The sequence below is a fragment of the Trichechus manatus genome, unplaced genomic scaffold (genome assembly GCF_000243295.1).
Source record: "Trichechus manatus latirostris isolate Lorelei unplaced genomic scaffold, TriManLat1.0 scaffold00003, whole genome shotgun sequence".
NCBI classification, from domain to species: Eukaryota; Metazoa; Chordata; class Mammalia; order Sirenia; family Trichechidae; genus Trichechus; species Trichechus manatus.
The window spans coordinates 17276627-17291498 of NW_004443939.1; the positions used below are offsets into that span (position 1 = coordinate 17276627).

Consider the following 14872-nt stretch of genomic DNA (forward strand, 5'->3'; position numbering starts at 1 on the left):
AGAAACCTACATTAGCCACAGTGAAGATGTATGAAAAGTCTTGAGCAAGTCTCTTAGAATTCAGCTAGTTTTCTCATTAGTAAAATGGGGATAAAGTTAGTGCTACTGTGAAGATTAAAAGATATGTTTTAAAGTACTTAGCCCAGCTCTTTTTATTATTGCTGTTACTGTTATCCTATGAGAAGTCCATTCTTTACATTTTTTGTTGGAAATCTTCCCAATCCCAGTATGTTTTTATTCCTTCTTTCCCCTTTCTCCCTTTTTCCTTTCGTTTTTATTTTTGGATTTGTTTGTAGTACCTATCGCCATTTTTTGCATAGTGTATTAATACTCTATTAATAACACTCTATGTAAAAAACAAAAGCAATAATACTTTGGAATCTAACTGTAGATTTCCAGTCAGACAGTGACAGCTTTAACCCTACACTGTGGGAAGAGCAGAGACAACAACGCATGACTGTTGCCTTTGAATTTGAAGAAAAAAAGGAAGACGACGAAAATGCTGGGAAAGTTAAGGTGAACCTTTTGGTGTTTTGTTTTTTCTTTCTTCTCTTTTTCTTTTTTATCTCAACATTGTTATTATAAAAACAGAGTTTAGGACAAATTGAGTGACCTCTGCTAGAAGGTCAGATACATCTTCCAGTCTCGTAGTGATGCCTTTCATTACAGCAGGATAGTACCTTTGGAAGCACTGATGTGCTGCAGAATGAAACTAATGTTGTCCCAACTCTTGACTGAGCAAATTTGATATGCCACTCAATCCTACAGAACAACAACCTGAGAGAGATTCAAGCTGAGAGACAGCCAGAAAGAAAATACAAAATCTAGGTGATGGACTTCACCGAAGCACATATTTATCTTTGATACACTGAAATGGTTTTCTTTTAATCACTGAGAAAGAAATCATACAGACTGTATTAGGCCAAAATACACCTTTATGGAAGGGACAATTGATTAATATATTACTTTATCATTAAAATCTCTGAAGGGTCTTTGTGTCCCTGGGATTTTTTTTATTATTATTATTGTGCTTTAAGTGAAAGTTTACAATTCACGTTAGTTTCTCATACAAAAATTTATGCACATATTGTTACGTGACCCTAGTTGCTCTCCTTATACTGTGACAGCACATTCCTCTTTTCCACCCCAGATTTCCCGTGTCCATTCAACCAGCTCCTGACCCTCTCTGCCTTCTCGTCTTGCCTCCAGACAGGAGCTGCCCATTTAGTCTCATGTATCCACTTGAGCTAAGAAGCGCACTCTTCACGAATATCATTTTATGTCCCACAGTCCAGTCTAATCTTTGTCTGAAGAGTTGGCCTAGGAATGATTTTAGTTTTGGGCCAGCAGAGACTCCGGGGGGCATATCTTCCAGGGTCCCTCCAGTCTCAGTCAAACCATTAAGTCTGGTCTTTTTGCTAGAATTTGAGTTCTGCATCCCACTTTTCTCCTGCTCCATCAGGGACTTTCTGTTGTGTTCCCTGTCAGAGTGGTCATTGGTGGTAGCCAATGTCCCTGGGATATTTGAGAAAAGTTTATGAGCTCACTTAAATGATAGGAAACCAAGCTTTAAAGGAGGTGAGTGCTGAATGGCAGATGATGTTCCCTAGGGAAAAGAACTTCAATGTTTTCACCTCAGATCATATTTTTAGAAAATCCTTTACTGGGATTGATCTAAGTCAAGTAACAAGGTTGCATTTTAAATGAGTCAGAATCGACTTAACAGCAACGGGTTTGGGTTTTTTTGTTTTTTATTTTTCCATTATTTACATTTTAAAATATCATCAGAATTGATACAGATTTTATCAGCATCAAATTTTCTGGTTATGATCATGACAACATCTTGAATCTCTCATTAATTTTCTTATAGTATTATTTGTGTACTTTTTCCATTATGGGTACTAACAGTTTTCACTCTTAGTGACTAATTAAATAAGTAATTTTATATGCATCTTATTAATAAATCTAGATGGTGTGATGTGTTTTTCTTCTTTGTTCCAGCCTTTCCACATTTTCTAAACTTTATTTCTTAAACCTATATACTCTAGAACCTTAATAAAACAATTGAATACTTACAAGGCCTACCTAATATCATTATGGAGAACCCTATATGGATTCCCAAATTCAAAATGACAATTTTGTTGAAGATTTGGGTTAAAAAAAAAATATGTTTCTGGATAACTAATGCTCTCTAATAACTGAAGAGACATTTTTTATTTGTAAATTCCAAGAAAAAATGATGCCAAATTTAAAAAAAAAAACAAATTTTAAAGTCTTTCAGTTATTTTTTTAATAGGATATTATATGTTAAATTCAGAACCAATGGATGATGCATTCTATATTGGACCTCTGGCTCATTTTTATAGTTTATTGAATTGTCAAAAACCACATGCTTCTTCCTAAAAATCTGTACTGTAAGGATCCAAGAAGAAAAGAGTGAATTTTATATACTTTGATATATGTGTTAGTGAAAACATAAAATATAGTAAATGCAAAGTTATTTAGAAGCCCTGTTTGTGTGTTATGTAATCAAGTTTGTTATAATGACAGTAGGTTCATTATACTTTAGAGTGTATTTTTTTTTATTTATATTTTTGTTTTCCCTTGGTGAAACATTATGTGTTTCCAAAATCACAAACTACTTGGCTTTCACTAATTTGAATATTTCCAATGCCATTGGCTGTTGGACAAATTAGAACACAAACAAACTTCTAAATACATCATCATGGAAGCATGATGAATGGAATACACTGAAATCTTGCACTAAATTAATCACACTTTTCTGGTTCATTACATGTATATTAAATTTACCTTTAATTTACATAAATTTTTAAAGGGAACCATTGACCTATGCCATCAACTTGCAAATGGACTAGAGTATAATGCCCTACTTATAGTGTGTTTAGTGTAGTATGAATGCTGCATTGTGTGAAGAAATTGTGATCCACTAGTTTCACATGCTATTGGTGCTGTTTTATTGAATCAGTGGTTGATAGATTAAAACTGATTTTCTGTGGTTATTTTAAATGCATTACCCAGAGTGAAAAAAAAATCGAGAGTAGAAAAATGGTAAAGTGAAAGTATTGCTGCTACAGTGCTCCTCTTTCTCCCAGAAAATGGAGATTCCTTCTCCCACAGGATCACCCCTGCCAAGCCCCCTGGGAAAGGGGCCAGCGTGGGATTACTCTCCAACCTGCCAGACTGTCTGGCGATTGCTGCACACCATGGGCCAGGTGTGATCAGCAGATCCAAGATATGCCAGTCCCCCAGAATGACCCGCAGCTGGCATGGGGTTGTATAAGTGGCCTCCAGCAGGAAAGGAGCATGTGTACTCAATTGCCAGTTGCAGCACAATCTACCACTCTTCCCTCTCTAAGTGGCAGACAGGTAGGCCTAGGTGTTTGGGGTAGGAGAATCCCCCATGTAGAGGCAACTTTGGAACAGTGATTTATGGGGTATGTTCTGCATGATTTGGGTAAGAAATGTTGATCACATAGAAACCTTCAAATTGCCAATGATTGATCCCAATTTATTTTTTTTCTATTAACTTTGGCAGTGGGTTAGGGAGGGCTGAGTCAGAAGGGAGGAATATCAATGTGAGGTGCCTAATGGTGGGATATCTGGCATGGTTTTTGAGCTGGATGTTTCCTTTTTATTTAGGTTTTTAGTTTTGAAGATTTTTTTTTTCTTTAAAGTGTGGGAATACCAATAGTCGGGCAGAATGTTGATGACATTATTGATACAATCTAAATTTTCCTCCCCCGCCCCTCCCCAACAAGCACACGTTTTTTTATACTGTCAATTCTGGAGAAGATTAAATAACTAAAACTTAATTCCAAAAATAGCATGGGATTTGAATTGAGATTTGCTGAGAGTGGACTTTGAGCACAAGTTGGACTTCTGTTAAAAAGCATCAATTCTCCTTTAATTTGAAGGTACAGATGATGAGAATTCCTATAAGAGAAGCCTGGTTTGGGAGTTGTGGCTAATAGGACTTCCTTTTCTCACTGGGTTGGATGTTTAAGAGTTTAATGGGGGAAAAAATGTCTTTATGGGGTGTGAAAGAACACTGCATTTTTTTTGTAAATTTGACCATACACATGTAATGGACTAGATTCTTATTGTGTGTCTTATATTCTTTCTACAATATAAGGCAAGCTGAGAATGCATTTTTCTAACTAAATGCCTACAGGTTTCCTTTTTTGTAAAACATCCTAATTAATTCCTTGAATAAGAGGACATTTAACAACCAATGACCAAAATCATTAACTATTATTTCTCTTACTGGAATTTACAATCAAATCAATTTAGAATTTAATCATTATGTAAGAAAACCACAGTTCTGTGTGAATTCAGTATATCATTTCTAAATGCCCTAGCTATTAACATTAAAGTAATTCTCTTTCCATTGCTAAATTTTTGGGTGTCTCCAACATCTTGCAGCTGCTATTTGCATTTACTACACTTTATTTAGATCTGAGAAATATATAATGTTGTGAAATACTTCTATTTTCCAAAATTAAAAGAAAATATTTTAGTAAACATCTTGCATTTATTTTAATAAAATGTATGTGTGAAATGAGCAAATACTTTATGGTGAGTGATACAACACAACACTTTGATAAGCATATACTTGATACAGTTTCCCACCTATGTTTATAATAAATTAATTAGTATCTTTTTTTTTCATTCCATATTACAGTAAGGGGATTTTTCTAACCTGTGTATTTAGAAATCTAAGAAACTGCTTTTATATTTTGGCACTAATGAACTACTAATGTAACTACGTTTATTATCATGTTTATTCATTTCTGACGCACTACATATTGAGTTGAAAAGTGGCAAAGCAAAACAATCTGTAAAGGGGTATAAAGTATGCTTTTACAGAGCTTATAAACATAATGGAATTATAAAATATTGTAGTTTCATTTAGAAAGAAATTATAAAATATTGTTACTTAGCTTAATATTTTTTTAATTACAATTAACTTGTTATTGAACTCCAGAAAATATACATTAGACTTACAGTATTTCTTCCACAAGATTAGACAAATATGTGCTGCACGTATAACAGGAATAGTTCTGAGCTAAGCAACACTTGTAAATCATAAACTTTGGAGTCAGAAAGACCTGGGTTTGAATCTTGACATTGCTACCTGCTATCTGCGTGACCTTGCACAGCTAATTTACACTGTCTGAACCTCAGTTTTCTTTCTGTGAAAGGAGAACAAAATAGCTGCTGCATAGGGTTGTGAAATTTAAACGCTATAGAGCATTTAGCAAGGTGTCTGGCGCATAGCAGATGCTGAATAAATGATAACTATGGCTGCATACAATCTGGAAAGAAAAAATCCAGACAGTTGCAATTGTTATGGTTAGATATATGCAGTGGAATCTAGATTGCCAAAGAAATCCTGATTTAAAAATAAACACATAAAATCTGATATTAAAAACAGAATCTAATCTCTGCATAAAACTTAAAAATTTTCAAAGGACTTTCACATTATTATCTCATTTTATTTCTAAGTTAACCGAAGTATGGGGGAGAGATATTATCATTCCCATTTTGCTGGAGTAAAAACTGCACAGACTGGTTCTAATATTAGTGACTGATAACTAGTTGAGGGTAAATTTGTGGCTTAAATTAAGGTCTTCTGACTCCAAGTCCAGTAAATTCCACTAATAGACTAGTAAGTGGGAAGCCAGGAGCTTATTTTCTAGGTAGAAGAGATCCGATTTTTATGAGACCCAAAGCTTACAGAATTTGAGAGAGAGGGGCCTCTTTAAGGAAAAGAATATAAAATGACCATATGATACACAAGTCAAGTCCCTCATGGAGCTTTGGAATGGGTCAGACCCTAAAGTTTAAGCTTCATCAGTTTCATAGTTAATCCACCTCTGTTTCTAGATTTAAATATTTTTACAGAGATAAAATACTCAAACATATTCTGTTGATGTGACCAAAATGCTACATCAATTTGCTTATAAAAATGACCAGAAAATACTGATTCCTTGGTCATCAGTAAATAGTCATCTAATTATGTTAGATGGGACCTAGCATCTACAAAAAATAGATTACATTAGTCAGTGAATTGTTTAATTCAATTAATGACAAACACTTCACTTTTTTTGTTTGTTTGTTTTTTGCTTTTGATTTAGAAGGGTAATTTTAGTGTTAAGGATTTTTAAGGTGCATAGAATTTTACTTTATTTTGTTACTTGAAAATTATTTTTCATTCATATACCACTGGTTATTAAAAAAAACTTCTTAATTGATATGTTAGTCTTACCGTTCTACAATTTACATTTTTATAAAATGTAGTTTTTTGACGTTTAATCCTTTGATATCAATGATGTAATTTTAAAATTAGATTTAATTTGAGAATAATATTTCAAATACCAATTTAAACAGCAGATACAAGAATGCATGCATCTCAGTGGACTTTGTCTAGCACGGATATCACTCTTTCTATGTTTATTTATTATGCATTAAATACCCTGGGATATTTCTATATTATATGCTAACAACAACTTATACTTTTTTTCTGAAAGTCTAACTTTTTCTTGGGTTAGATTTTTGTAGCTTTATTTCTATATATTCTATACATTATTAATTCTATCCTTATTTATCTTGTAGTGTTGAAGTAATTAAACTAAATTTAAACAACACTTAATCTAACAAAATTATCTGGTTGTTCATCTTTCCAAATATTTGTTGGAAAAATAATTCCATATTTTTAGTACTGAAAGGAATGTTAGAAATCATCTAGCAAAGTCCAATCCCAGTATTTGACAGATAAGGAAAATGAACCACAAGGGAGATAAAATACTAGAATAACACGGTTGGCGGATATGCTAAAACTGCAGATGAGCAAAAGTATTTGGATTCGTATTCGTAACACTCAGATCTACCCCGCTATCATAGTTTCTTACATCCCATGAATTACATGGGTGTGTGTGGGTGGGTATGTGTGTGCCCATCCCTTTTTCTCTTTTTCTGTCTCTTTTCTACTCTTCCTCTTCCCTTTTCGGCTTCTCTTCTACCTTCTCTCCTCCTCCACCTCACAGACACAGGTGCGCGCACACGTACACACGCACACATACCACAATCACATAAACCATTCCATTTTGTAAAGTTGATTCTACTCAGATGCAAAAAGTCATGATTTGGAACAAGCTAGGCCAAGTAAATCTGCACTTTATTTTTTCTTCCATTCTCTTTTGGTCAGTATGGACAATTTATATTTATTCTAAGTATATCATAATAAGCGCTCTGATGGCAGGAGAGTCTATCCCCCTCACAAATTAACTGCTCAGAAGAGCCGTTAATGTATGTTCCTTAAAGTCAGATTGATAACTCAAAAATGAATTTGAGAATAAAAATAAAATATCTGGATAAATATAAGACAAAATTTACATGTTTACCTAGAATATCTTAGAAAATTGTCTCAACCTTTTCTTTTTAGTGTAAGATATTACCTAAGAATCATGTTATTTTATTAGGGTAAAAATAAACTATAAAAGTCACCCCTGAAACATTTTTTCTTAGATATTAACAAGAATTAGCTACCCTACCTTTTGATGTAACATGCTAATTAACATACAGCCGATGCATACTGGAAAAGCAGATAACGTCTACTTCTCATTTTCTTATACGTGACACCTCTACTTGTAAATCTTCTGGGGTCTCCTCCCATCACCTACATCAATACTCCAAAGATATTCTCAACATTAAAATTATTGCTCACAAATAATTAAGGTAGGTAAGGGAACAGCCTCGAAAGCATGAAAGCAGCTGATAGTAACATGATTAAATTTTTCAGAGTTTACAAGTCATTTAAGTTCTTGCTATTTCAGTCATCCACAGGGTAGGTCTAATCCAAAAATAATTTATAATCTACAAGGGCAGGGAGAGGTCAGGAGAAGTCCCATTAAGGGTGAATGTGAGAACACAATGTGTTCTAGCACAGTTTCTCAAACAGCTCAACACTCACTATATTGCATTTGGTTATACTACTGCACATAAAATGGAGTAGTTTTGTGAACGTGCTTGCTGAAGGTATTTTTACGTTAAATTTCTTTTTATAAACTTCTAGGTTGAAATAAACCTAAAACGATATCCAACTCCTTACCCAGAGGATTTAAAGAATATGGTAAAATCTGTTCAAAATCTGGTGGGTAAGCCAAGCCATGGAGTGCGTGTTGAGAATTCAAATCCAACTGCTAACACGGAGCAAACTGTGAAAGAAAAATATGAACACAAGTGGCCGGTAGCCCCAAAGGAAATTACAGTGGAGGTATTTCAAGGTTATTGGTAATTGCCAGAGTGGTTTGGATTTTTTGGAATTACTAAATGCTTTATTACTTTTTTTTAATGGAATAGATCTTCCTTGATAAGTACATTTTTCCTAAAATATAAATAATAATTTCTCTTTCAAGCTATGAAGGTTCCATTTGATAAATCACAGATAAATGACACCCTCTTGGCCTAAAATCATCAATACAGCTCCAAAAGTTCCAATACACACACAAGGAATAGTTTGCTTACCCAGCTAGGCCTGACCAGTAGTGAATTATCTCATTTTAGTGACATTCTTTTGGCTACCCCAAACTTGTATTGTATGAGTCACTAGAAAAGACTAAATGAATATTTTCTATTATTCTTCATCCTGATAATATTCAGAGTGATTTTTTAATATTTTTTTGCATTTGTACAACTTTTATAGGAAATACTACTATTAACAACAAAAAAGGGGGAGATAATTTTAAAATTTAGCTTTATGGAATCTTGTCACATGAAGCTTGAATCCTATATCTTCCAATAAGCTAGAAATGTATCCTTTTCAATTTATATGGTCTGAAAAGAATTCAACTATATTTATGCCATCTCTGTACTATCTCATCAACTCTTCAGCTGACTTAGTTATCACCTTCTTTTATCTTCATTAGAAACATAATTGTTATGAGTAGTCTAGAAATTGATATACCTACTTCTCAAAACTCCAGATTGGCAAAAATCTTTTACAAATCTGCATTTCAAAGCATCAATTAGTTGCATTTATTAAATACCAACTGTATATTTAACACTGTGCTAAACACTGTGAGAGAAAGAAGAGAAATATAAAATGTGTGCATAACCCCCAATTTAGAGTCTAGCTGGACAGACAAACCTAAGGCTAACCCACATGGAGTGATTAGAGGACAGATTATAGAAAGTATGATCACGTACTTGTTTGTGTGATGGAGAATACAATGCTGTAAGAAAATGGAGAAATAAGCAATCATTGACAACCAGTTAAAAACAGTTATATGAAGCAAGGGAGGAGCTTGAGCAAAAATAAGTATGGTGTGTACATCAGCCAGTTGGAGGTATCAGCCTTCCCCAGAAGAGGGGAATACAGCTGGATAGCTAGGGAAGAACATTTGCTAAGTAAATGTTGATATCCATTGCTTTTTTTCTTTCTCCTTATAAAATTAGTATCATTGTACCTTTTTGTTTCCAGAATATTACTGATATGTTCTAGCAAAGCATTAGGCTTTTCTTTTATCTCTTAAGATATTGCAACAGTATAAGAAGGGAAAGAATCAACATTTAGCAAATACACACTTAATACACACATATACACTTTATATTTATGTTTCATGTTTAAGAGCCCTGGTGGCCCAGTGGCTAAGTGCTCAGCTGCTAACCAATAGGTTGGTGATTCACCAGTGACTCCTTGGGAGAAAGAGGTGGCAGTCTGCTTCCATAAATATTACAGCCTTGGAAACCCTATGGGGCAGTCTTCCTCTGTCCTGTAGTGTGGCTATGAGTCAGAATCCACCTGACAGACAGTGTCTGTCTCTCCATCAGTTAGGAGTTCACTGAAGGCAAGAACAATTTCTCTTATTTTTTGTTGAACTAATGATTAGTAGATTATTGGCTGCCTTACCAATCCACATTTTATCACCTCTGTATTCAATAACATGTACTCTAACATAACAATTCACCATATGGCCACTAAAGTGAAATCCTTCTTATTCAACCTAATACATTTATATTACGTATATTAATACATTAATGTATTTTGATACATTAATATAATGAGTAAAGGTAAAAAATTAAGTTGGGGAATATTGTGGAGTAAGGAATGAAGGGAGGGAGGATGGTACAATACAGCTCAGACATAAAATGAGTAAAGGTTAGAAGTTTCTACACTTTTGCAGTATATGAGTGCCCTTAGTGTCTCAGAGGGAGCCCTGGTGGCACAGTGGTTAAGTGCTCAGTTGCTAACCGAAAGGTCAGCAGTTTGAACCTATCAGCCACTCCACGGGAGAAAAATGTGGCAATCTGTTTCCATAAAGATTACAGCCTTGGAAACCCTATGGGGTAGTTCCTCCCTGTCCTAAATGTCGCTATGAGTCGGAATTGACTTGACAGCAATAAGTGTCTCAGTAAAATTGTCACAGTGCTCCAGATGCCATTTAGCTTTATTAAATAGCTAGGTACAAACAACTTAGTCAACATTTATGTCCTGCTTTGTAGTCATTTGAAAAAAATAATACAGATAAATTAAAAAATACATATTTTTATTTCATTCTTAAATAGCCACAACTACTTATTAATGGAATGTGTGCACCTGCTGGATACCAACCACCTTCTCAAAACTTGGAATCATAGTGGACACCACAACTCTAATTTCTGTTTCATACTGGTTTTCAAGTGGCACTTGCTTTCTGATCACAGCAGCCACCCAACCCAGCATCACAAAGCTATCATATCATCAAAAGAAGTGTGATAGGACATAATATTGACACAGAGAACTTCCTCAAGCTAGTGTTTCACACAGTTTCTGACTGATGTCAATATTGCTTTGTTTCCAATATCCCATGGTGTCCCTGTGAATTAGCAATGGCACCTCTGTGTGCCTCAGAGCACAGTCTGATAACCAAGGAGAAGGGCTTTGAAGTCTAGCAGACATGAATTCAAATCTTGTCTCTACCTTATTGCTAATCGTATGGCCTTGGCAAGCCACTTAAACCTTTCTGAGCCTTCATTTCTATATCATTAAAGGTATAGATAATAATCGCACTCTTTCAGAGTTACTGTGCAGGTGAAATGAAATGAAAACATGTGTTTATAAACAGCTCCAAGCACTGTTCTTGTCACAGAGTAAGGCTACAGTGAATAATTCCCTCCCCTTCCACAAGAGTGATGTGCACATTTCTGTCATGTTCTCCTTTAAGCCTTCTGCGAATCATTACCTTCCATTACAAAAAGCTTCTCACTGCTTTTTTGTGTACCTGCTCACTATATCCACCATGTTCATAAATGGCATAAATGTTCACTTTTCCCTTTGTTAGGAGACTTAAGGTTCAATGTGCTTATAATAGGACCTCCACTAAACTTCATTCCCTCTCAATAATTTCCTCTGTTTTCACCAATAGAAGTAGTCCCAAAAATGTCACCCACGTTTCCAACAGGAGCTTGATTCCTCCAGCCTCTCTAAAAACTGTACGGAGTCAAAGTCTAACTCGAAGTTCTGATATGCAGTACTGTGTATGCTATATTGTCTACCCTAAGAAAAACTCATTTCTCAAATGAGATTCACAAAACAAAGCTAACTGTCCTGTGTTTGAGAAATGAGTTTTGCTTAGGGTAAACAACATAGCATACACAGTATCACATACCAGACCTTCAAGTAAGATAGATCCTGGCGCCACCATTTATTAAGTTTCTAACTTAAAATTATGACTTTACTTACCTCTCTGAGCCTCCATTTCCTTATCTGTAAAACGGAGATGATTATAGTAATAACCTTCTCACAGGTTATCTTTTAAGTAATTGAATGGGACAATATAGATAAAGTGTTTAGCATAGTAGCACAGTTGCAGACATGTAACAGATTTTCCATAACTGATGACTATCATCATCTTCATTATCATTACTGTCATCATCATCAATATTATTTGCTCATAAAGATAAAAGAGCCCACTGGGATTAGTGCAAATCCATCATTGTCACTTCTGTAGTGTCATTCTTCTACGTGGAGGGCCACAGAAGTCTAGAGAAGAGATGCAAGTTCATGATTAGCTGATATCGTTCTCTCTTCCTGGTCACTCAAGTTCTTTTGATTCAGATCAGAAGTTCTTGAGCAGAACCAGAACTTGAACCCGAATCAGACCATAACTACCATGCAGAGCTCCAGCAACAATTTGCGATGCAAATTTGAAAATTTAATCAGTACAAACAGGTAACTTGAGTACTGAATGTGCCAAACAAGGGGGAAAAAAAGTGAAATCTTTAATTCTATTCACATCTCTGTGCTTATGCAACTATTTTTTTGTGTGTGTTTCTATTTTTTGTTGTTGTCTCTTTGTTTTCATTTCTGGCTAAAACAAAATTCTTATACCTCTGTATTAGGTGTCATAAGAATTTTTCATTTTTAAATTATTATTTCAACAAATAAGTTACAGATAGATTCATAAATGTTATAATTATCACTAATTCCTATTATTATCTATTACCTTCATTTTGCTGATGACATGAACAAGGTCCCGAGAGGTACACTGAATTGCTCAAGGGAACCTGATTAGTAAATGGTAAAGCAGGAGTAGAATATAAATATGGTGTTGTTGTTAGTTGTCATCAAGTTGATTCTGACTCATGGCGACCCCATGTGTTACCAAGTAGAACTGCTCCATAGGATTTTCTTAACAGAACAGATTGTCAGGCCCTTTCCTCTGTGGTACTGCTCAGTGAGTTCAAACCAACAGTTAGGCAAGCAGACAAGGACAAACCATTTGTGCCACCCAAGGATCTTAGAATATAAATGTAACATCTAGTAATTGAAAAAATTTTGACACGTGTTACTTAACGTATTTTATACCTTTCATGTTACTGTTTCTCAAATTTGATTCCACTTCTACTTATACATTTCTCCAAAGGTATGTAAGTCTTTTTATTCTCTATTCAATCACCTTAAAATTTTATCATGATAAATTTCTTATGCTAATAAACCTTTCAAATAATTTTCAAGATCCGTAAAAATACAAATTTTCTTCATCTCCAAAGTTTTCCTTATTCCTTCTTTCCTATCCCTCTTCAAATTTGATACTACATTTGAAATCCCTGCATGGTACAAATGGTTAAGCTCTCGACTACTAGCTGACAGGTTAGTAGTTTAAACCAATCCAGAGGCACCTTGAAAGATAGGCCTGGTGATCTGCTTCCAAAAGTCACAGCCTTGAAAACCCTATAGAGCACAATTCTACTCTGATATACATGGGTCGCCAGGAGTTGAAATCGACTCAACGGCAACTGTCAACAACAGTGTGCTCACAGCTAACTTCTCCACGAGTCATCGCAATTTAAGGGAAAATAACTGGACTGGAAGCCAAGAGATTCCTGCCCTTATGCTGGATCTTTGCCTAATTATCTGTGTGACTCTGGATCTTGCTGAGTCTCAGATTCCTCCTCCACAAAATAAAAGGGTTGGACTAGATGATCTTTTAGTTTTCTTACGTTGAAATTTTTTTTAATTAATAAATATCAAGTACTATACCAAAACCAACTAAACCCATTGCCGTCGAGTAGATTCCAACTCACAGCAACCCTATAGGACAGAGTAGAACTGCCCCCATAGGGTTTCCAAGGAGCAGCTGTGGATTTGAACTGCCATCCTTTTGATTAGCAGCTCAGCTCTTAACCATCATGCCACCAGGGCTCCATCAGGTACTGTATACCTGGTTATTCATGCACAAATATTCCCATACAAACCTAACTAAAAGCAAACCAAAAGACAGAACTGAAGCCAAGAGTTAAAGCAATGAATGTTTCTATGCAATACCCAAAGACCTGAGCAACTTACTATGGGGGACTCTGGCAACATATATAATTTATAGTAAGAGTTTCTGTCTCATAATTACACTAGCCAATTAGTTTTAAAGCAAGACTTGTTTAATTTATAATATTTTTCCCTCAAGCATATTCTTTTTCTACTTTTGATTTAAGCAAAATATTTATAATAGTGTTACACCAATGTTTCAAACCAACCAAATACTAATGAATAAAAAGACTGAAAAAACAATTGAAAATTTTTCTTTGAATTCAGATTAGCTAATTTTTTAGAAGAAAATGACATAAAGATAGTTTCCATGCATAAATTTACATCACTACTTAGTCATGGGCATTATCGTGTCTAGAAGAAGGTAAGAATTTGGTATTTTGCCTTCCTTAATGTATTCCCACTACATGGTTAACTGAGAATAAGAGTCTGAGTTAAAGAAGTTTAAAATGCATGTATTTTATTTAATGTGTTCATTTCTCATTATGAGGTTATATTCTTATACCAGTGTTACTCCTTAATTTCAGTGAATTGATGTAGAATGAAAATGTAGTGGTCTAGATGGTCATGAGAAAGACTAGGAATCTTAGGAAGAAGGCATAGTAGAATTAGAAAATTAAGGCAGTCGCTTGGAAAACAGCAGGAATTAAGAGGAAAAATGGCGGAAAGAATAGGAGTTAAAGGACCCAACAGTACATTAATGTAACTGGTGAGGCAAAAAAAAAAAAAAAAACCTTATTCGTTAGTGATATGCTTTCATCTTCAAACTCTTACACAGTTCATCCCTTAGAACTCATACATATATATGATATGTATCATATACCCATTATTTAGCTTATCATAATTCAGTCCTGTGTTATAATGAGTTGTAGCTCATCTTCCTAACTAGATTATAAGCTCCCAGAGGGCAGGGGCCACATTTTGTCTTTCCTTGGAAACTCCACAGTTCTTTGCACAGTGCCAGGCATATTCACAGCGTTCAACAAATGTCTGATGAATAAATGGACTCACTCAGTTTAGGAAAAAATAAAACACTTTAGTGCTTAC

The 14872-nt window shown here is 34.7% G+C and overlaps 1 protein-coding gene across 2 annotated transcripts in view; it reads left to right on the forward strand.

The window, feature by feature from the left end:
- Positions 1-14872, forward strand: part of LRRC7 (leucine rich repeat containing 7) — a 348184-nt gene that overhangs the window by 245614 nt on the left and 87698 nt on the right. For both annotated transcript variants that reach the window (XM_023730981.1, XM_023730986.1), the window contains exons 14-16: positions 392-516; positions 3139-3387; positions 8096-8296. In XM_023730981.1, the coding sequence (XP_023586749.1) occupies positions 392-516; positions 3139-3387; positions 8096-8296 (575 nt within the window). The remainder of the gene's footprint in view (positions 1-391; positions 517-3138; positions 3388-8095; positions 8297-14872) is intronic.